General features: G+C 51.4%; 7 protein-coding genes across 7 annotated transcripts; 3 read left to right on the top strand and 4 right to left on the bottom strand.

Annotated features, from left to right (window-relative positions):
- Positions 1 to 1070: 1070 nt before the first annotated feature.
- Positions 1071 to 2388, bottom strand: V8C40DRAFT_246496 (uncharacterized protein). The gene has a single exon (XM_083216123.1). The coding sequence runs from the start codon at positions 1718 to 1720 to the stop codon at positions 1337 to 1339; it is 384 nt and encodes a 127-aa protein (XP_083072504.1). The 5' UTR covers positions 1721 to 2388; the 3' UTR covers positions 1071 to 1336.
- V8C40DRAFT_246494 (DUF2406 domain-containing protein) lies at positions 2389 to 4966 on the top strand. The gene is made up of 5 exons (XM_083216122.1): positions 2389 to 3131; positions 3214 to 3294; positions 3358 to 3474; positions 3541 to 3588; positions 3662 to 4966. The coding sequence occupies exons 1-5, from the start codon at positions 2888 to 2890 to the stop codon at positions 4303 to 4305; spliced, it is 1134 nt and encodes a 377-aa protein (XP_083072503.1). The 5' UTR covers positions 2389 to 2887; the 3' UTR covers positions 4306 to 4966.
- Positions 4876 to 5825, bottom strand: V8C40DRAFT_246490 (vacuolar ATPase assembly integral membrane protein VMA21). Its single transcript, XM_083216121.1, has 3 exons — positions 5401 to 5825; positions 5237 to 5328; positions 4876 to 5168 (listed from the first exon to the last, which is right to left on the bottom strand). The coding sequence occupies exons 1-3, from the start codon at positions 5490 to 5492 to the stop codon at positions 5032 to 5034; spliced, it is 321 nt and encodes a 106-aa protein (XP_083072502.1). The 5' UTR covers positions 5493 to 5825; the 3' UTR covers positions 4876 to 5031.
- V8C40DRAFT_246489 (DNA-dependent ATPase FUN30) lies at positions 5738 to 9976 on the top strand. Its single transcript, XM_083216120.1, has 2 exons — positions 5738 to 8199; positions 8299 to 9976. Exons 1-2 carry the CDS (start codon positions 6267 to 6269, stop codon positions 9459 to 9461), a joined length of 3096 nt encoding a protein of 1031 aa, XP_083072501.1. The 5' UTR covers positions 5738 to 6266; the 3' UTR covers positions 9462 to 9976.
- An 888-nt stretch (positions 9977 to 10864) lies between these two features.
- V8C40DRAFT_24933 (uncharacterized protein) lies at positions 10865 to 12386 on the bottom strand. The gene has a single exon (XM_083216728.1). The coding sequence runs from the start codon at positions 12256 to 12258 to the stop codon at positions 11401 to 11403; it is 858 nt and encodes a 285-aa protein (XP_083072500.1). The 5' UTR covers positions 12259 to 12386; the 3' UTR covers positions 10865 to 11400.
- A 1604-nt stretch (positions 12387 to 13990) lies between these two features.
- Positions 13991 to 14333, top strand: V8C40DRAFT_246485 (uncharacterized protein). Its single transcript, XM_083216119.1, has one exon. It carries the CDS (start codon positions 14054 to 14056, stop codon positions 14285 to 14287), a length of 234 nt encoding a protein of 77 aa, XP_083072499.1. The 5' UTR covers positions 13991 to 14053; the 3' UTR covers positions 14288 to 14333.
- Positions 14334 to 17722: 3389 nt separating this feature from the next.
- V8C40DRAFT_24883 (SEL1-like repeat protein) lies at positions 17723 to 20537 on the bottom strand. Its single transcript, XM_083216623.1, has 2 exons — positions 18344 to 20537; positions 17723 to 18262 (listed from the first exon to the last, which is right to left on the bottom strand). The coding sequence occupies exons 1-2, from the start codon at positions 20412 to 20414 to the stop codon at positions 18015 to 18017; spliced, it is 2319 nt and encodes a 772-aa protein (XP_083072498.1). The 5' UTR covers positions 20415 to 20537; the 3' UTR covers positions 17723 to 18014.
- Positions 20538 to 21293: the final 756 nt, after the last annotated feature.

Raw genomic sequence — 21293 nt, 5'->3', positions numbered from 1 at the left:
GCTCCGTACAAGCAGCCCTAGCAGACGTAACGTGAAGGTAGCACTCCGTGGGCTTGCTGGGGCACCGGACTGGGCAAGTCGAAGTAATCGTGGCCAGGGCTTGGGGGGTTCGCGGATATCACCGTCGAGACATAAACAAACCAGACGCCTCTTTCTGCTGGCTGTTCTACTGTTGATGTGCTCATCAAATCAACAACAATGAAAAGCAGCGATGGCTGCTGCATACTGTACAGTACAAGAGCTACTCGTATGGTGTCATTGCCATCGGTGGGCAGAAGGGATTGACGCGCAGCTCGCCGCCACAGCTGTCGCACCTGTTGATCCCGGGTTTCGCAGACGGCACATCACATCAACTCCCGCTTATCCAAGCACTGGGGAAATCGTCAACCATCGAACGCCATGCGGGCATATGGCGCTTTAGGCGGCGCTCGCTTGCTGTTTTGTCTCGCAGCGAGGCGCATCCGGTGTCTTGATTGCCTGAGTCGCCCTGAGCTGCGGCGTCTAACTGCTGATCAGATCCTCGTACATATAGCGGGCTTGGATCCCGCAGGCGTATTCTTTTGCCGCCGACCTCGTATTCAGCCAGCATTACGCACATTACGCACATGCTTTGGTTGTCGCCTGAGCCGCCCGATCCCACCTCGCAGCAACTCGTTGTGCGATAGTAACCCATTTTGATATTAGTTCTCTCATCTTTTTCCATTTGTTCGCCCTCTTCTTCTCTCGCCCCTACACCTCCCATCTAGTTTTTCGTATTTGGCGCAGCATCATTCGTCGGTGTCGGGCTAGTCCGAAATCTTGGACCATCGTCATCGTCCGTGCTAATCAATTTTTTCTTTCCTTTTTTTTTTTCACAGCCGCCGCATCTCGATTGTCGCCTTTGGGTGGCGCCGAGACACACACGCGCTCCACTTGTTTATATTAACCAAGACAACTGCATGCGGTCTGAGACGGGCGGTTGTGTCATCGTCGCTCAAGAAGCCGTCAGTGGAGCAGGGGAAACCGGCAGACCAGTTCCAGGAACTCCGTATCGTCAGCTAGCAGCTCCATAGTATTTCGCACCAAGCCCTGTAGTGGTGTGCAAGCTCTTGGCCTCTAGCCACTCGCGTCCTCAGACGAAGAAAAAAAAAGATAGACAGACGCCAGAAGCCTGCCCAGCTGGACCAAGCTCCTGTTTCTAGCTTCCGGCTCCAGCAATCCAGTCCCCCCTGGGCTAGGCCGCGCTGTACACGTACTGGACTTGTGTTTGATGCTGGACTGGACGCGGAACAAGAGCCAAATCCGAGGAACAAAGCGCAATCAATTGACGTCAGCTCACTGATGTGGTGACAGAGCGTCAGAGTACACGTTTGATGTGACTCGGACGGCACCAGCCACATTTGATGTCGGTCGATTCACTAGCCGCACCCCGTTTTCCGCAGCTCCAGTACCTCAACAAGTACCAGTACCAGCACCAGTGGCTATAGCAGTACCTGTGCCTGTGCCTTGGTGCCTTGTGCCTGGAACTTTGCTTGCATTGATAACTGTGCAGTAAGCGGCAGGCCAGGCCAGGGCCGAGCAGAGAGGCACGGACAAGAACTTCCGAGGCCGCTTCATTCGCCCAACCTCGAGCTGTGAAAAATACAGTCGAAACGAGAAGAGAAGAAAAGACGGGCCCAAAGAAAAGAAAGCATCGACTTCGGAACAAAGAGACTCCAAAGGTGGCACAAGCTGCGCGCATTCAGCTGCTTACCTACGGGTACGAGCACGACTAGTTGGTGCTGTAGCTCAGCCACAAGGTTGTTTGCAGGCATCGGATCGACCATCAAACCATCGTCGTCGTTTTCATCTGCAGCATCGCAGTCACGACAAGCTCTCCCCATTTTCCCTTGCCCTTCCATCTCCATCCCGGCTGCATTTTTCTACCTAGGTTGTGCTTTTTGTCTTTTTGTCCTGTCCGAGCCTCCATCTCACCTCCTTCGTCTGTTCAGTTCTTCTCTTCTGTTATCTTCTTTCTTTCTTTCTTTCCTCTCCCCCCTTTCCGTTCCCCCCTGCCACCGTCGTTCTGCATCGCTAAAGGGCTCTTCTCCCTTCGCCTTGCTTGGTTCTTCAAAAGCAAACGTCACGCCGCTTCTGTGCCCTGTCGCAGCCCTGGTACCGCTACCAGACTATTTCATTCCCTCCTGTGCAGCTTCCAGCATCTGTACAAGCGGTTGACCTCCCGTTCTCGGCATTCCCCAGCGCCGCTATCAGGTACCAAACGCGTACAGACGCAGCTCCCTGGCCTGCAGCGCTTCCGTACACCCCTCCCCCCCTGGCACGTCGTTCTGCTAGCACTAGATTCCCTCTATCGTTACCCGCTGCCACGCAGTTCTGGCACCACAAGCTACTGGGCTACAGCTTCTTACAGGCTGCCCAGTTTCCACTTCTGATAGCCAAAAGGCTCCGGAAGCATCGTTCGCCTCGCCCCCAACCTCTCTTCCGCCAACCTCTTTTCTCCTCCCCCCAGCCCATTCCCTCCCGGCGACTCGTCAACACCATCGCGAGAATTCCAACGCCAGGAATTGTCTCTGTTGGCCGTCTCATTTTTTGGGCTCCACGCAAAACCGCTTCTTCTGGCCAGTTTGCTCGTCATCCTAGCATTGTTTCGACTCGACTCAGGCTGCCGTCGACCCGTGCCCGCCCCATTTGTGCTTTGGACAGGGGCCCCCGTAACATTAATTACTAGCACTGCTGTGCGACGACGACAAGAGTCAACCTTGGACATTATCGTCCGTCCTCTCTGCGACCCGCATTGATCGCTCGATCCCCACGACCGTGCCGAGTGCCCTAGGCACCGTCGTCGCAAGAGCCCCAGCTATCTCGTCTAGCTCAAGATAAAGAAGCTCCAGTCCCAGAATCAGGCACCATGGCGACTCCGGCAAACAAGGAGCGCCCTCTCCCGTCGCCTACTCAGCAGGCCTTCTCGTCGCAGTCGGCGCAGCAGCAGCAGCAGAGGCCCAATTCGCGACGATTTAGCTTCTTGTCCGACAAGTCTCGCAAGAACAGCGTCGGCAACAAGATCGACCTGCACGAAACGCACGCTGAAAAGGATTCTAGACGCCTCCACAGCAAGGCCGATCCCACGTTGGCCATGAATGAAGCGGAGCCATGTATGTTATGTTCCTCTCCTCAGCAACGCGCCTGAGGAGCCTTTTCGCTTGGCCGTCCTTTTTCTGACACTTTGTAAAATAGCTGTCGAAGCTGTGATGACAGCGTCGTCACTGTCTTCTCTTCGCGCCATGCAACACAAGGATTCCTACGGGAACGTGATAGGTACGTGATTCTCCTTTGTCTGATGCCAATGGCAGTCCTTACTTACACTCCATTCTACTTTAGCCGACCCTGATTTGTCCAATCCGACGCGCAACCGATGGGAGCGACCTCTCGACACCATTCGAAGCTTCGAGGCGGCCATTGAAGGCGACTATGCGCGCAGGTCCATGCATCGTTCAGGTATGTTTTCATTCAAAGGAGAACTTTCATGATAAGCGCCTCAAGCTAACCCTATTTTTTGTTTAGAAACGGACCCTGCTGCGAACTTTAGCCGTCGAAACAGCTACTATAAAGGTACGTTGGTGTGATGCTCGCTATTGGAGCTTACGCATTGGTTATTCTAACATTGTTTGTTCTGTGGAATTAGCAAATCAGCCACCACGATTTCCTCAAGATAGCTACTATGGTAGCCGTGCGGCCTCTTTTCGAGGAGAGGAAGGCCCATACGGAGGAGGCCCACCACCTGTCTCGACGAGGAACAGCTACTACGACAATCAGCAATATAGCAACAATGGCGGCTACTATACTACGAATGCAGGCCCTAGCGGCTATGGGCGACGCCCGTCGCGAGAGCCAAGGATGGCTTCCGAACCACACCTCCGAAACTACGGCCGAGAGCAAAACGTCTATCCTTTGCCTCACAAGGATCGCTCTTATGAGACAGTGACGTCTGCGGCCGCCAGTGGAAATTCCGACCCCGCAGGCTACCAAACCGACCCTACTAGCAGTGATAACAGCTCGATTCATCGAACTTCTCCGGCTAAGCAAGTAAACGACTACGGCATCGCTTTCAGCCAGTCCCAGTCCTACAAGGCTCCGACCTTGACAGTGAACCTAAACCCTCCTGGAAACGGTAAAATGCCAAGCCCACCGACTGCGAGCTACCAAAATCCTCTCCCGGCGATCCCTAGAAAGGAGGCTTCGTTGCTTAAGAGACAGGTCTCTACTACGCCGTCTGGAGGAGAGAAGCGAAAGAGCTGGTTTTCTCGCCGGTTTAGCAAGAATTCCTAAGTCTTTGGAAAGTCAAATACCCGATTACATCATCATCATTCCTTTACATTTTCCTTTGAACGCTCTACTGGACTTGGCTCCCTTTTGTTTGTCTTCTGTCTGTTTGTTTGTTGGGGTAGAAAAGGCTCCATTAAGTTGCTTCACGATTGGTTTTTTGGGCATTCATTGCTTGTTGCCTATAATTACGCCATTATTGCAGGTCTAGGAGAGACGAATACGGCTGGGCGGGGATACCATCATTTTTGCTTTTCATTTTTCTTTTCCTTTGCACCATTGGGAAACTCGTTTGTTTGAAAGAGCTCTATTAGGAGCGCTTAGCACATGACATTCTGGACGAGGATGGGTATATACGCGGATAAACTCCGTATGTGGCGTTGAGGTGTTGATAAATCCTTGCCGTTGGCTCTGACGGAGAGTAATAGTCTGCTTCAGATGTATGGCAAGAAGAGCATGGATCTGTTCATGGCAATGATGCTAAATCATCCCCCCGTCGACTAAGCTGATTGTGGCATATAGACGTGGTCTCCTGAGAGTAAGATTTCAGGAATCCGCATGTTGATGATGACAGGCTCTACAAACATAATGAATAGGAGATGTCTATTTTTTTTCTCGTGTTTTTTTCTATTTTGAATTCTTTTTCTGAATTGGACAAAATTGCTTCCTGTTCTGTCTTGTGAAATGTGATATTAACAACTATGATGCGATGCGCCCCGCACATCTGGCTATTTACTGTGTCTTTTTGCTGTCCGGTTTTGTGCCCTCTCTTAGATCTGTTTGGTCTTCCTTCATGGCTACCACTATGTATGAAATAAGCACAACGTTGGCCAGCACAGCAGCCATACCACCGGCGAGCGACGAGTTCCCTGCATTGTAAAGGTGAATCAGTTATTAAATCTGCGCTGGTCTACATCAAACGAAGAAGGGGCGCTACCGTTAAAGACTGTATGGACGGTCGCAAAATATGATCCAATGGGGATAATGATCATGGCGGCAGAGAAGCCGAGAAGCTTGTAGATGACGTCTCTGGTGATGGTGAGGGGAGTTGGTTAGCTGGAATGCGCATATGTGTTTTCTTTGAGATGAGAGCGCTCTCACTTGGGGACAGCGGGGCTGATGTTGGACTTTTCCTCCGTGTCATCTTTTTCGAGGATTGTCCTTTCGGAGTTGACGATGCGGCGGGTGGCCATTTTTGATGGTGTCGGTGATTAGTGGTGAGAGCTGGGTGAGGTTAGGATTGAGACTGAGATTGAGATGAGATTGAGATGAGATGAGATTGAGATGAGGCCCCCGTACTAACGAAACAAAGATTGATGGAGCTCTCGCCAGAAGAGGGTCCCAGCTATTCTTATCAACGCTACCCGTTAAAGTGGCTGGGGGCAAATGCCAATCTGTACCTGCCCGTGCTTGCTCTCACTCTTTCGAGGTCTTTGTTGTCTTTTCTCTCTTTGTTGAAACTCGATCTTCTCTGAATCTCGTCCTTGTTAAGAGCCCTTAAGCCTGTCGTCTGCTGTCACTCAAGCAGTCATGTTGTCCTTCTAAACTTCCTCCAGCCACCGCATCGAGAGTAAAGTGGTCATGTGACTTCGCGACTTGGTGTTCTAGGCACGGCGCGTCTCAGGCTGTCACGAAAATTGTTGCAAAAAAGTGCCACTTTGTTGCGCTTCAAAACACCCGCCACCAGTTTCTTCTTCGGCTTTCCCCGTTTGTACGATCTCTACGCCACTTTAGATCTGGGCATCTGGCGGGCGGGTGCTTCAGATCTCTTTTTGACCCTGGTTGATTTTTTTTCTTCTATCGTTTCCTCACTTTCGTCTCACTTCCATCTCAGTGCTGCGTCAGGCTGCGGGCGGGAAGTTTTAGCTTCTTTGTCTTAGAGAGAACGAAAATCGCTTTTCCTCACTAATTGGCTCCTCCACTCTCGCCCCCTGAGGAAGAAATTCTTTCTTCTTCTCTTCCTCATCATGGCACGAAGCTCATCACCGCTGCCACCAATTGCGCATCTCGGCATTGTACCGCGAACGCCTTCTCTCGGACGAGGACGATTACAACAGCCGGCGGAAGACATGGATGAACTGGCTGGAGACACGATCCCTTGCTCACCGTCAGTCTTCATGAAAGATCACGACACAACCACCCAGGCGACGCAGGTCCTTAGCCGCCCTGGGCTTACAATGGCCGGCTCTTCCTCTCCCGCCCCGAGCGTAATTGAGGTTCCTGCATCGTCGCCATTCCAGCCAAAGCTGCAGCAGACGCGGTTGGGCTCTCGTCTGGCACCGGCCGGCACCGTCTTCCGCCCCCCTCGACCACAGCCAGTCTCTGAGAAGAGACCAACGCCAGAGCCCATTGATCTCATCTCAGACGACGATGACGACCTTACGCCACCGAGAGGAAACATCCGCCCTACGAATTTTAAGGCACAGATTGCAGCCTTTGCTTACAAACAGCCCACATCTTCCATTGACGAAAAGGAGACAACAAGGAAGCTACGGCAGATATTTGACGTTTTTGGCGATCGATACCCGTCGGATAAGGTTAGGGAAGCCCTTCGGACGTGTAGAAACGACTTGGACGATTCAATAGAATGGCTGGAGCGCAATGTTCCACGCCAGACTCAGACTCAGAGCCGGATTGCAAACCCTCCTTCGAAACCTACTGTCAACCGACGCTTGGTATCCAAGGGCCAAATGCTTTCACTTTCAAAGCCCACTGCTACTTCTCCTTCCGTCACTTCTATCACTTCAAGTCCTCCCAAACCACAACCCCCGCCGCCCAGGCGCCGACTCATGCAAGGGCTACGCAAGAGACGTGCCTCTACACTCGAACCTGACGTGGAAGAACTACCTAAACCGGCCTCGAGCGACGATCCGCTAGTCATAGACCTAGTAGACGACGGCAGAGAAGAATCGTACGAGGCAGAGGAATCCCCGCCAGCTTCCCAGGAAGATGACGACAAGGTGCTTGACTGCATCAATGAAAGTAGCGTTCAGGAGCTGGCAGCCATGACGGGCATGAAGGAGGATCTTCTCAAACCCATCATCGACAAGCGCCCCTTCCACGACCTGATGCAGGCCAGGAGAGTGAGCGTCAACAAGAAGCCTGGCGCCCGCAAATCTGCCAGGGTCAGCATCGGAGAGACCGTGGTGGATGCTGTCGAAGTCTTCATGGACGCCGTTACCGCCATTGACAAGGTCGTGGCCAAGTGCGAAATCAAAGGCCAGGCAGTTAAAGGAGTTGTCGATTCCTGGGACCTCAACATGTTTGGTCAGAACAAACGCAGCACGAGATCGACTCCCTCCGATGATGATGCTCCTCTAACACCGACGAGCTTGAGCAGTACCAAATATTCGAAACCCCTAGTCTCCCGTCAGCCGAAAATGATGGACGGTCACTGCGTAATGAAGCCGTTCCAGCTCTATGGCCTAAACTGGATGTCGGTTCTTTACAACTATGATATCGGCTGTATCCTTGCCGACGAAATGGGTCTCGGCAAGACCTGCCAAGTTATCTCATTCATGTGTCACCTTGTAGAGGAGGATGCGAGAGAACCCAAAGACAGACGGCCATGGCCAAACTTGATTGTGGTACCACCCAGTACATACAACAATTGGCTCGGCGAATTCAAGAAATTTGCGCCTGGATTATCCGTGATAGGGTATCGAGGGTCTCAAGCAGAACGTGCCGAGATTGGTTACATGGTTGAGCAAGACCCTGACTCCTACCATGTTGTCCTGGCCACATATTCACAGATCAATTCAGAAGAGGACATTGCGGCCATGCGGTCGTTTGACCTCAACGCAGCCATATTTGATGAGGGGCACAAGATGAAGAACCCAGAAACCAAAATCTACAAGGACCTTCGAAGGATTCCATCCGCTTGGAAGATGCTGCTTACAGGTAGGTGCCATCAAGCCCACTTATAGATGAGATTCGATATGTATAATGAGGAGGCAGTTGTAAAGGGACTAGAGAGCTGACTATGGTATCATGATGCAGGCACTCCCGTTCAGAACAACTTACTGGAGATGACTTCGCTCCTAAATTTCATCAACCCGAGACTTTTTGACGGCTACATGAATCAGATCCAGTACATCTTCAGCCAAAAGGTCACAATTCGCGATGTTACAAATGGCGCTTTCTTATACAGCGAACGAGTCAAGCGCGCGAGGACAATCCTAGAGCCGTTCATCTTGCAGCGTCGTAAAGATCAGGTTTTATCAGATATGCCTCGCAAGATTTGCACAGTTGTTCACTGCGACATGCCCAAGGAGCAAAAGGAGGTCTACGATGAATACGAAGAATTATTCAAGATGGAGCCGTCACAGCGCACCGCACGAGGGTCCCGTGGTCGTCAAAACGATCAGAACAACGTTTGGATACAACTGCGAAAGGCGGCGCTGCACCCGCTCCTCTTCCGCCGCCAGTTTACAGACGAGAAAATCACAGAGATGGCCAAGATACTAATGGACAGGCTCCCACAATCAGAGCTTCATCAGCCAGATATCAAGCATCTCATACAAGAGCTCAAGAACTCATCCGATTTTGAGCTTCATCTTTGGTGCCGCGATTATCCTCGCTTACTAAAGGAATTCGACATCCCCCCTACAACAGAGCTTGACAGCGGCAAAATCAGAAAGCTCTTGGATCTTATCAAACAGTACCAGGAGAATGGTGATCGAGTCCTGGTCTTTAGCAAGTTTTCGCGAATCATTGAGCTTTTGCAAGAGGTGCTCGCGCGCAAGGACATTGATCATCGCGTGCTCATGGGCAACACCAATGTGTCAGAACGACAGACGCTGATTGACGAATTCAATCAAGATACGAGCATCCCCGTCTTTTTACTAACTACGGGTGCGGGTGGCACTGGCATCAACTTGACGTCAGCCAACAAGGTCATCATCTTTGACCAGTCGGATAACCCACAAGACGACATCCAGGCGGAGAACCGCGCCCATCGCCTGGGACAGAAGCGAGACGTGGAAGTTATCCGGCTCATCTCAGCGCACACTATCGAGGAATTGATATACAAGGCCTGCCAAAAGAAGATTGAATTGGCAAACAAGGTTACCGGTGCAATTGAGGAAGACGCCGCAGACGCGAGCAAGAACCTCGAGCAGGAAGTTCGCAAGATGATGGAAGAGCAGATGACGCCCCCGTAGGCCGGTGAGGCCAGTCCGTTCTAATCATTGCAGAAACCTTGGTTTTCCTATTCTTCTTCTATATGGTTTTTTTTTTCTTTTTTTTTAAAAAAAAAAACAAAGGCATTGTCTTAATGAACGGCATTTGAAAGAGCAGCATGATCAAAAGGAGCGTGGGAAGATTCAAGAGAAAGAAGATAGAGAAGAGGCATAAATGCATGCGTTAGCTTTAACATCATGAGCCTGTTTTGCTACGTTCTTGTTCTGTTTATATTTTTTATTTGACTTTGTATGGATTATATGTCGACCAGCTATGCGAGGGGTCTGGTTGGTGAGCATGGATACCGACGTACACGCATGATACAGTGCTGGTATAATGTTGCTTTGCAATTCAGAATGAGATGGCATGATAACTTTGTCATCTACTTACGAGCTTTATTATTTTTGGGAGGGGGGAATAGAGGAGAGGAGGATGAATGGCTAGGGAGATATAAAGTAGTAATTACATATAGAAAGCGAAAAGAGATTACGTTGATGCCAATGTTAATAAAGGGGTGAAAGCAGATGTAGCGAGGTGATTGTATCTGCAGCAAAGCTGTTAATCTGGATCGATCAGTCAAGTGACCATTGAGTCTATTACTAGCTGGGAGCAGATCCCTTGAAAGAGTACACGAGTATTGGGCTTACAAACTGAAGGGAGTGAGAGAGACAGGCCCGATTGCATATTGAAGGGCTCCCTTTGTATATGGACTACTAACCCACGGAAAGTCACGGCGTTGGGATGGCTGGAGTTAGGATTAAGAGGTTTATACGGAGTAGACGGGTTTCCCTTTATGGATTGGGAGTGTTGACTCGTCGTTAGCGATGTTTTGTTTCCCTTTGGCTCTTTTTAAAAGTTTGTGCCCTTGTTATGTATGTAATACTCCTGTTGTTTCTACGCTTGTATCAATCCATTTTTGAAGCAAAGAGTAGGTTTTGTGCAATGTTGGTTATACATGTTCACGAGGTTTCACGAGTTTGACATGCAAGATAACAATCCATTAGCTTAACTACAGGTTTCTCTTTTCCAAAGCAAATACGTGTCAAGTTGAATCCGTTGAGCAGTCTCAAAGGCACACATATTGCAGAAAGGTAAACTGCGAAAGGAGTAAAGTGTATTTGTCCTCCCTTGGCTAAAGGGGCGAGGAGGCTGGAAGCGTGGATACCTGGGATGTGTTCAACAGATGGCTTCTTTCGGCGGATTTAGCAGCTTGTGTGAAACAAAACGTGGCTATTTTTTTTCTCTTCAAGGGATCCGTTAAAGTGGTTGCATCGATGGATCGTGACGATCTCTGAGTGGTCCCTTGATGACGTTTCGAGGGCGCCCATTTACACAGACTACGGTAAAGTAAGTGGCTGTACCAAAGGTCACGAACAGGCAGAAACTCGTAATAGTTATTTTGATATCTTTTTTTCATTGTGCTGATCCAGCTAGTAATAGTAATAAGTAATAAGTAGCGGTAGTAGTAATACCGTAGTAATAGTTGTTGTAATAGTCCAAAAGGTAATAATATCCACGGCACCCAAAATCCAGGTGTGCCTCAATAAAAAAAAAAGAAAAAGCGTACAAGTAATAGTAGGTGGTAGGACCTAGTAGTAGTGAGTCTCCCCGTTGCCTTTGTTTTTTCCCCTCGACGCCAGTGCCCGAAAATATGCGCTGTTTACAGGTAGATGATGAATTGACAAAGTAGGATGTTGTTGTTGGTACAATGCTTGACAGGATTAAAAAAGAGGTAATAAGCCAACAAGCCATCTTGACAAAGGAAAACAAAATAGTTGTCGAAAAGACAGACATATTAGTAGGTAGGTAGTAAATAATACACCGCTAGCTTGATCAGATTCGACGCCTCCCCCACAAAAGTACAACAAGGAAAAATAAAGTGTAGTAATAAAAAGGATTGTAAGTGAATGATAGGAAGGCTCATCGCCAAGTCGAGTGGATTCTCGCTCGCCGACTCCTCGTTTTGACGCCAATGTCGCCGTTCATGATGAGGCTTTTCCAGCGCCTATTGACGCTGTGTCGGTCTTTGCCCAGACTTCGCGCGCAGTCTTTCCACTCCATCTTGGACAGCTTCAGCTTCTCGAGCACCAGCTCAACAAGGACGCGGTCGTCTTCGACGCTCCATTCAGTGCCGTCCGCCTCAACTTGGACGTCTGTGCCAGGCTTTTCTGTTTCCTGGTCAAAGGCGCTGCCTTCCTGGAGGTGGACATTGTGAAAGTCGGAGCGCTCGAGGCCCAGGGGCAGTTGTTCGGGCGAGATGCGCGCGCGCTTGGGCGTCGACGGCGCCTGCGGTGATGATGATGACAAGGGCGGGATTTGTAGTGCTTCAGCCTCCAGCTCGGCCTCAGTGTCCATGTCGGACTCGTCGTTGCGCCCCATGTCGTCGCTGTCGTCGCGCCGGCGTTTGTTGACGCCTCTCGGGGGCGCGCGCTTCGCAATCCTCTTCCTCGCCACGGGAGTCTCGTCGCCTTTGCCGTCCGTCTTAGCGGCGCGCGACCGCAGGCGCAACTTCATGGGCGTCGGGGCATGTGCGAGGGGAGGCGTAGGGAGTTGCGTGAGGGTGGGCGCGGGCGCAAGCGCGCCGTGGTCGGTGTTGGAGGCGGTCATGGAGATGAGAGACTGGAGGGAGCGGCAGGTGTTCATGATGTTGTCGATGGAGTATTGAGCAGAAAGAGTCGTAGGGCTGGAGGGCGGCGATACGAAGCGGCCGGCCTGTGATCTGGCTTGAGGCGCGGCGTGCGATCCGCCATCGCAGGAGAACGCGGACGGGAGAAGCATGTTGATTGATGGTGGTATTTTCTTTTCCTTCGCAGGTGATTGTAGTATTCTATAGATTTGGGTCTCTTGGGAGAAACGTCTTTTGAGTATTTGCGCCCAGCTGCGCTTGGATGTTTGGTTGTTGTTGTCGCGACTTGGATGTTCAAGGATTCGCGCTCTCACAAGCCAGCAGGCAGACTTGATTGACTGCGGCGACGAAAGGGAAGTGAATGGACGCTGATTGCACAGTTGTAACTTGGTAAGATAAAACGGCGTATTAGATAATAGCGGATGCCAGCAGCCGAGGGTGGGCAAATTCGTCGTTATTCAAAGGAATGAAGCTGTTGTTATTGTTGTTGCAGAAACTTGGAGATGCGGGAGCGGGAGGGCGAAGCGCAGGTAATATGAGCGCTGGGCGGTGCCTGGGGGGGGATCATGGATGCGACATGGCAGGGGGCCATCCGCAGAATTGGGCGTTAGTGTTAGCGTTCCCAGAGGACCCTTCAGGCACTAGAGACAGTTGGCAGCGGGAGGGTCGAAAAGGGCCAAACAAGGTGCAAAAACTGGGCAACGGCGGGCACCGTGCGAGCGACGCTTGGAAAAATTCAGCACCAGGCGCCAATATTCAGCGACAGGGGGTTGTGCTTTTAGGGGGCCTTGACGGCCTGGAGGGTCCGGCTGCTGCCCTGGGACAGGGGTTGGTAGTAGCCGGATGCGGATTGACGTCTGGCGCGGGTCTGAGGTAGCGGATGGGTAGCCGCTGAGTACTTGCTGCGTTCCGGTTGCGCGTAAAGTGCCTTGAGACGAGACTGCTTTCGCACGGGCAGCAGTACGGCACGGGTACCTACAAAGGAGAATAATGCACGGTGCTTTTCTGACAGTTTGCACACGGCTTCCGCCAATACTCTCTCCAGTAAGAAGGCCCACCAGTCCAAATGCGGCGACGGTACTTGGTGCACTCTCAGTTTTTAGTGTCGTTTGCATCTCTCTCACCTCTCCTGAGATTCACCGTGAAGTTCAGTGACAACTCTTCTTCTGTTTTCCTCTCTCTCCGCAAATCTGTTAGCAAACAAGGACGAATCCGTGCCCTTACAAACATACAAAACAACCAGACGAATTTCTCAATCCGTTCGCCAACGTGCCGCTGCACCGCCTCCCCCGCAATCTCTCGCTCTTGGGCCTCGTGTTTCTGCTATTTTTTGTGTGGCCTCGTGTCTCTTCACCCGCCCAAGTCAGCCCAAGCTCCATCATGCAAGCACTTTAGGCGCGCCTTGCAGGGCCATGAGGGAAAAACCGCTGGTGCAACATTCGGCGGAGCTTACAGTACGAGCTTCTTACAGGACAAGCTCACGGCGGGCTTCAACACTGTGCCGCACGCGGACACGGACGTTGGGCACCTCTTTTTTTGCGAATCTCTGTCTCGCCTTGTCCCTCGTCGAAGCCCTTTTGCTCTCCCTCGCCAAGCCCTCTAGACCTGCCTGGATCAACCCATTGCGATTGCTATCTACCGAGAGTCAAGTCGTCATCTGCAAAGCATTGCGGGGGACTGTCTTGGATGTGGTCTCACGGGAACGCCCTGACAGCAGGAGCCATGCGAGAAAGAGAAAAAGAGGAGGCAGAAAGGCAATTTGCCCAAGCTGCTAGTTTTGGTCCATTGAGGGAGTCTCTGTCTCTCTCGCCTCTTTTTTTTTCTTCAGCAGCTGTTTCTGCCCCATCGATCCCCATGCGTCTTGTCTCGGTCACACACACCTGCACACTTGCTCGCATATTCTCTTTTCGCCCTCTCGCCGACTCTCTCTCCACTCACACTAGCTACATGCAAGTAGCACCAAGTTTAACAGCTTCAAGCCCATCTTTAGTGGCACGGGACCAAGAGGAACGGCTCGCCCTTGTTAGTTCAACTCCTCTTTTCATCAGTTGCAGCAAAGGGACGGAAGACCCAACATTGCCAAGAGATGGCAGACCAGATGAAATCGGAAACGCTTCGTCAAGTGACGATTCGATAGCTCCTCCGTTGATTCCAGCACATTCTGATCCAGGGACACTGTGATATTGCTCGTACGGTATATTGGTCTTGTTACAGCTCTACGCCATGCAAACCAGCATCCCCCCATGTCCACCGTGAATGGGATCTGCTCTTTGTGCCCGAAAACGTGCGGAGCCCGGGCCAGATTCCGGCATAATGCGCCGCTGACAAGTTCTTGTTTCCCCTCTGCCTCTTTCGCTTCGTCTTCCCCGTGTATTCCGGCCAGCTTCTCATACTGTATGATGATAACGACTTCGATGATTCCCCAAGACAGAGATTTGCACGATGCCAGTAGCGTCATCAATGAAGTCAGTGCCTCCCTCTAAACTGGAGTTGCTTGCCCTCCCCCCTGGTATACAATAGTTGTTCCGAGTAGACCGTGAGCCCTTGGAAGGAGTCAAGGTCAAAGCCATTGCGATCTCGATCCCTCTTCTCCTTTCCATCATGACGCATCCTTTCCAGCTGATCAATGGTTTGGCCTATTGTCTGGGTTGCCCGTCCACGTCGTAGAGGGCATGGTTGTGCAAGACGATCCCGGAGAGACATTAACTTGTTTGCCCGTTCGTACTCGTACGTGCAAGTGGCTTGGGATGACAAGCACACTCCGAGCTGACAAGAAAGCCGAAGGGAGGGAGGGCAGGTGTTTCTTTCAGTGCCAATAGCCGGCAACTATTGGCACCGGCGATACCCATATCCGACGAGCTCGTGTTCAGGTGTTCACGGTCAGCTTGGCCGTATTCTCCTCTACTGAGACTATCCTAACCAGCCTAGTACCGAGTCATTGGCATCAGCCTACCATTATCCTCTCCAAGAGCCGTCCATCCGAACAAGAACAGCTTGCCATTCGATGCCCTCAGGATCGGCCTTTACATAGCCGCTGTGAGCCAATTCAGGGGCCTATCGGATCGAAACTCATCGAGACTCGGCCTCATCTCCGCACTGAGGCCCCAATTGGCATATGTGAGCGTGAATTGCCTCACATCATCACATCGTGAGGGGCTCGACCAGAGCCATTATCGATACCCGCCTCAGCCATGGCCTGGTGACGATTGAAACGCGCCTCCACGCGTGTCTGACGCGCTTTGACACGCCCCATTAATGACGCAGCCTTGGAAACACCAGCCAATAATGCATCACGGTTCGGTGGGCCGAGTGACCAGCTCCCCCTGCGAAGCATATTCCGCTTAAGAGCTTGCAGCCACAGCCGCCACAGGGTGCATGTCAAGGGTTTGAATGGGTCCCTTGGCATATTCTACCATGGCCGTGAGAATGGAAGCCTCTCCATGGAACGAACATGTCAAGCTATTCACTACATCCCCGGGTAGTTGGATGACCCGGCATATGAACGAGTGATTTCGAGATGCCACAACTATGCCCAATGGTACATGCAATGGCATATCCTGAGCATCTCGAGCGTTATGAGAATCACATGCAAAGTTCCCTCTGCTGTACACAGACATTCATTGGGACTTTGCAATTTGAACATTCAACTGCCATAAGATCGACCCATGATGGTCTCAGCTCTGTGGGGCTCGCAGGGGTAACAAGCTGCATAGCCCGCACGTGTCATTGTGAAAAGCGCCGGGCCAACCTTAGTCTTGCTTCCAGGCAACGCATGACATTATCACAACGGATTTTAATATAGTGACATGTGTCTGCCAGGCACTCCCGTTTCACCATCTGTCCAATCGAGACGCTCCGGTGACGACACATGTGTTGATCGGTTCCGTCGACCAGATATCCGGGCTAGTCGAGCTTCAATATTTTTCATCTCTAGCCTCGTCGCAGATTGAGTGCAAGGTAAATTGGGGCTTTTTGGCCAAAGGGTGACGAACTTGTTTGCATGCTTTGTGTCACGGAAAAGGGCCTCCCCCGCATGCGCCTTGATGGTAACACAGACAGATATGCATCAACTGATGAACTTTGGTGTAACCTCGGGGGAAGCTCGATCCGTACCGAAGCCGTCATTGCGGACATGTTACGTGATACTTGGCGGGACGATGAACCAACCAGCTGTTGGTATGCCAAAAGCAACCCGCCTCACAAAATGCTCACTCGCCATGGAATCACATTCTCATCCCGGCAACCAGACATTACGCAGCGTGGCCAGTTAATCCTCTCCATCTCCTTCTTTCTTTTCGTCTCCGTGTCACTCTGTGTACTGTGGGATTCCCAGGTCCCATGATGCCCTCTGAAATGCAGTTCAGCCTGGGAAAGCGTAGTATAGCCACATTCCTCTAGTATTAGCTATCATAGCTACCCATCTATGTATTTTCAGTCAACGGGTATTCATTTCGATTACTCTGTTTGTCCAGTACCTACTCAGTATGATTTGCGTTATCACGGGATGCTGAATAGCAAAATTGGGGTGCTGAATAGGGCATTCCCAAAACTTATCGTCCGGATTATCTGAACCTTACACAAGATTTCACCATATAACTTCTTTCTTTAGACTTCTATTCGTAATACTGCAATATTCAGGGTATAATTAATACATACCACAGCCCCTTTCAATAATAACTATCCCCAATTACCCATCACTCTAATACATCAAATCTCCATCTCCAAGAAGCAACCAAGAACCACATTGTCTACCAGAAGTACAAGCCGTCAACACCATCAAAGCGTCACCAAGCAAAAGACAAAATCTCACTATTCAGTTTTCATTCTCTAAATAAAGACGCAGCATGCAATGCCCATATTATCTGCTCCCAAGCAGGATGCATTTTTTTTGCTACTTAACTTGCCAACTCCCTCTACACAGCAACGCACGCGCGCAACAAAAAGTGAAAAGCAGAGCCAATATCCAACGGCACAAACTGGTTGATGCAACTCCCATAACGCCACCGTGAGCAGTTAGAACAAAAAACTAAACAGAAAAAAAAGGAGAGGAAAGGGGTAGAAAAGAGTTGTAAGGAAGTAACACAGCGGCAGCGCAGCTTTGTCCAATTTCCATACCTCCGCAGTTTCTTCTCAAATATGCAAAAAACGAGTGGCATCCAAAACAAGAACAAGAAGAAAAGTGCAGTGTAGGCTCTCATTCCCCTTCGAAAACAAGACATTAATCTCAAAGGCGACGGGGAGAGTCTCTCCCTCTCTCTCCCTCTCCCCAGCCTCGCCTTCGTCGTATGTATAGGTATATAAATAAAATGAAAATGGAAAAGCATTCAGTCAACTTAACAATGCCTGCTGTATCAACCGTTTTGAAGATTTTTTTTTGTTTTGCTTTGTTTCCCCTTCGCCAGGAAATGATGTGTTTTTTGCGAGGGAATACAGTCCTCTAAGTCAAATCCGACCTTGTTCCCACCCCCTATCCCTCTCTCCAAGTGGTGCTCTAAAAGGCCCTGCATCGATGAACCAGAAAATTGCAGCATATGCTCTCAATATTAGATATAGATCAAAACTTGGCATAAACGTCGTGAGGCCACGCCCGTGAATATCAAAGCTTCCAGGACAAAATTCGGCGCGGGTATGCAGAGAATAAGAAGAAAAAAAGGCGGAAAAAATATTATCAAGGAGAGTTTCCGACGGTAGTCCATCTCTCAAAATATCCAAGGAGAAAAGTCGTCAGAAAGTTTCCAAAGCTCGCTTGTTCGTATTAATCATGCCGCGGCCGCCTAATCGTTGCTCTTTTTTGTTCGTGTTATGTCGTTCTTTCGCCTGAGTTTGGTTTGAGTGCAAGGTAATCATTTTCCCTCCCTTCTTTTCGTTCTTCTTTCTTTCCCTTCGTTCACTTCTTCTTCCCAGCTTCTCACATGACAACGCAGTCCTTGTCGTCTTTGCCTCCTTTTGCTAACTTGCTGTTTCTCGGAGCACCAACTTCCATAGGAGTTCCCTGGCCGCTCACAGCTGCTTGGATGATGGACAACCGCTGCTTGGCTCTCTCATCGCCTGCATCTGCAGCCTTCACGTACCAAACATTAGCTTCAAGAATGTCTCGTCTGCAGCCAATACCCATCTCCGTAAAGTATCCAATGGCGTACTGAGCCTTGACGTAACCTGACGGATTAAAAACAATGTAATTAGCGGTCATACTTAACGAAAAAGTGAAGATATCGAAGAACAAATCTTGCAACTTACCCATATCGGCAGACCGGCGAGCCCACTCATAAGCCTCTTCTTCGTCCTTTTCTAGCATTGGAGGAGCACCAACCATGTACCAGGCACACAGGCCCATCATGGCGGGAGCATGTCCACGTTCAGCAGCACCAGTATAAAAGTGAACGCTAAGCGCCGGGTCTCGCGGACAGTTGAGATGACCATGCTCATAAGCGTCACCCATGCGGAAGTTGGCCTCTGGGTGGCCCAGCTCTGCAGCCTGTGTGTACAGTTCGGCCGCATAGTTGAGGTCGAGAAATATATCGTCGCCATAGCCCGTCTCGTACAAGCATCCCAGCTGGTAAGGGGCGGCGTTGTACTGCGCATCAGCGGACTCTGCAGCCAGCTTCAGCCACTTGATACCTTCACGATATCTCTTCTCGCCCAAATCTCCGGAAAGGCATGCCTTGCCGAGGCGGGTCATGGCTCCCGGGTGCCTCTTAGAGGCAGCCGTGCGTAGAAACTGAACCGCCTTAGCAGGGTCCTTTCGGCAACCCCAGCCAAACTCATAGGAGAGAGCAGTTCGGTATGCGGACTCGGCGTGGCCATGCTTGGCGGCAAGGACAAAGAGAGGGAACGCTTGGTTGTAGTCTTCTTTGCCTTTGTTAAAGAGCCCAGAGGCATAGCCATCGGCCAGGTAGTACTGCGCAAACGGATAACCTCCACTGGCCAGGCGCTGCAAGATCTGCTTGGCCTCCCGGACCAGTTCAGTAGGGCTAGCCACGGTGGCCTCAACAATGGGGCTGTCCAGGTCGCGGAACGGCTGCGGGCTGTTCTTGCGTCCCTTGGGATCAGAAAAATCCAGCCCCTGCTCCTGAGCCACAGAAATCAAGAAGACGGCGAAAGAATACTGAACCGTAAAATCATTGGTTTTCTTGACATTCTGACGATACATCTCAAGTGTCTTCTGTACACTGAGCAGCGAGGCATTGTTGCCCACGACACCACGAAGCCCCGAGTTGTCCATAGTGATGGGCGGCGGAGCCTGCTGGGGATAAGGAACATTGAGAAGCTCGGCGTATGTAGAATTGCGGACATCAGGCGACTTTCGCGATTGGACTGACGGAGCGCGCATATGTGAGCCACCAGGCATCAAAGCAGGCGACCGCCCTCGCTGCCCCTCAGAGAGCACAGAGTAGGCAGATTGGGGACGCGGCAGGGAGCTTCTGCTCATGTTGTTGAACGTGGGAGTCAGGTGGCGCTTGATATTGCCTGCGCTGTCCACCAATTCCGGGTTAGAGGGAGTGCGAATGCCATCGTTCGGAACACTTGATACGCGGGGTGGATAATCCTGCTTGCGATACTGAAGCTGCTGCATCGACGCGCCTCGAGGCAAGTTGCCCTCGATGATGGAGCTGCCGGGAGAGTCTTCGTCGGGGATGTATTCCGGTCCCTCGTTTATACCCGATAATGAGCTTGCGCTCGTTGTTGCCGAAGATTTGAAAGAAACGGGTTCTTGGGAGGGGTTGGTTGTCTCATCGGACTCACGGCTATTTCTGTCCACATCTTCCTTTCGCACAAGATCCCGAGAGCTCGTAGCAGTCGAATCGGTTCCATTGACCGTAGCGGCAGGTGGAATAGGCGGAGGGGCGCGGTCAGGTGTGGGCAGGCTGCTCTCAGCAGCAGCCGGGTTAGAGACGTCATCCTGGGACGACTGTTGCTTCGAGGTTTCAAGGAACGGAAGCTGTAAGTCGAGAGAACCCGAGACGGGGCTGCTCAGCAGTCCCGTAAACGGTTCCTGCTCTTTTGGGGGAGCTACTGCCTCTGATTGTTGAGGCGCATCGTTGAGATTCAAGTTGAAGCTCAGATCAAGTGGCTGAGTCCAGCTATCATGCGCCGAGTTCGTCTGGCCGGGAGACACCGGAGCTTCCTGCGGTGATGCTACCTCTGCAGAAACCGCCGTTGGAGCTGCCTGCGGTACGGGCTTCCGCACGGTCCCTGCGACTGGCTTCCTCGGTGGTGATAGGGCCTGTGGTATGGAAACTGAGTCTCGTTGAGTTGGCGAGCTGGGAGAAGTGGCAGTTGGGGGCGGCGAAGCGGTGGCGGCGGCCATGGTGGCGGCGGACAGACCGGCACGTCGATGAGGTTGTTGTCTCCTTGGCCTCCGCGGACAGTCAAGGGTAAAAATAAAGGAGAGAGTTCCGTGGCAATAAGATGCGTCAAGCCGTGGGAGAGGTAGCCGCTAAATGATGCCGTTCAACTAGCGAATGGCGAAACGAATGCAAAGGCGCTGCGGGCGGTGCCGCTGCGATCTCCTCTCTTTCTCTATTTTTTAACTTGGTCGTATAACGATGCTGATATTATCGATGTATTCCCTTCTCGCGGCGACAAGCGATTTGGCGATGCCGAACGCAGCTGTATTGCGCGCCGAGGTCTGCAACTCTGGTCGTTGGTGCGGCGTCTGGAGCACAGCGGAGAAAGCGAGCGACTGGATGGGCGTGCGACGGCGAGACTGCGCTGGGATGTGAGCAAAAGGAGCGCACAAAACTGAGAGGCAAAGGGATTCAGCGAGAGGACAGCGGTGATAATAATAATTGGCCCGGCAGCAGCAGCTCGGAGGAAGCTGGAAATTCGCTGGCTGGGGGGGGTGGAGGAGGAGAGGCGACTGGAAGTTGGGGGAGAGGGCCGACGATATTCAGCGAGGAGGGAAAATTCCACAGCCCGAGACAGGCAAAGACAAGGTACGCTCTTGGTACCTACCAAATGAGTAAAGTGGAGGGAGCGCTACGGCTCAGCGAGGGTACAAGCACTAGCAGGTGCGGGAGACGCGCAGGCAGGTTACAGGTCACAGGCAGCCAGGCCAAGCACCGCCAGGTATTGACTGCAGCGGGCAGCTCAGGTCCAGTATTTACGAGTTTGAGCCCAGGTTGCCTGCCTGTAGCTGCAGTGGATGCACCTGCTGAGGTCCAGCCGGTGCTCCGTCAATCAAATT

This window comes from Trichoderma camerunense (assembly GCF_050948025.1).
Source record: "Trichoderma camerunense strain CBS 138272 chromosome Unknown V8C40scaffold_10, whole genome shotgun sequence".
NCBI lineage: Eukaryota > Fungi > Ascomycota > Sordariomycetes > Hypocreales > Hypocreaceae > Trichoderma > Trichoderma camerunense.
The sequence above is the reverse complement of the archived record's forward strand: the minus strand, read 5'-3'. Positions and strand labels throughout refer to the sequence as shown.

Excerpts from the sequence above, each read along its gene's own strand:
- V8C40DRAFT_24883 (XM_083216623.1), bottom strand. The coding sequence starts at position 20,414 with ATGGCCGCCGCCACCGCTTCGCCGCCCCCAACTGCCACTTCTCCCAGC. Across the intron at positions 18,263-18,343 it reads TCGCCGGTCTGCCGATATGG|GTTACGTCAAGGCTCAGTAC; the intron begins GTAAGTTGCAAG and ends TTAATCCGTCAG.
- V8C40DRAFT_246496 (XM_083216123.1), bottom strand. The coding sequence starts at position 1,720 with ATGCGCGCAGCTTGTGCCACCTTTGGAGTCTCTTTGTTCCGAAGTCGA.
- V8C40DRAFT_24933 (XM_083216728.1), bottom strand. The coding sequence starts at position 12,258 with ATGCTTCTCCCGTCCGCGTTCTCCTGCGATGGCGGATCGCACGCCGCG.
- V8C40DRAFT_246490 (XM_083216121.1), bottom strand. The coding sequence starts at position 5,492 with ATGGCCACCCGCCGCATCGTCAACTCCGAAAGGACAATCCTCGAAAAA. Across the intron at positions 5,329-5,400 it reads ATCAGCCCCGCTGTCCCCAA|AGACGTCATCTACAAGCTTC; the intron begins GTGAGAGCGCTC and ends CACCATCACCAG. Across the intron at positions 5,169-5,236 it reads CGTCCATACAGTCTTTAACG|GGAACTCGTCGCTCGCCGGT; the intron begins GTAGCGCCCCTT and ends TTTACAATGCAG.
- V8C40DRAFT_246494 (XM_083216122.1), top strand. The coding sequence starts at position 2,888 with ATGGCGACTCCGGCAAACAAGGAGCGCCCTCTCCCGTCGCCTACTCAG. Across the intron at positions 3,475-3,540 it reads CAGGTCCATGCATCGTTCAG|AAACGGACCCTGCTGCGAAC; the intron begins GTATGTTTTCAT and ends TTTTTTGTTTAG. Across the intron at positions 3,589-3,661 it reads TCGAAACAGCTACTATAAAG|CAAATCAGCCACCACGATTT; the intron begins GTACGTTGGTGT and ends CTGTGGAATTAG.
- V8C40DRAFT_246489 (XM_083216120.1), top strand. The coding sequence starts at position 6,267 with ATGGCACGAAGCTCATCACCGCTGCCACCAATTGCGCATCTCGGCATT. Across the intron at positions 8,200-8,298 it reads TTGGAAGATGCTGCTTACAG|GCACTCCCGTTCAGAACAAC; the intron begins GTAGGTGCCATC and ends ATCATGATGCAG.
- V8C40DRAFT_246485 (XM_083216119.1), top strand. The coding sequence starts at position 14,054 with ATGCAAGTAGCACCAAGTTTAACAGCTTCAAGCCCATCTTTAGTGGCA.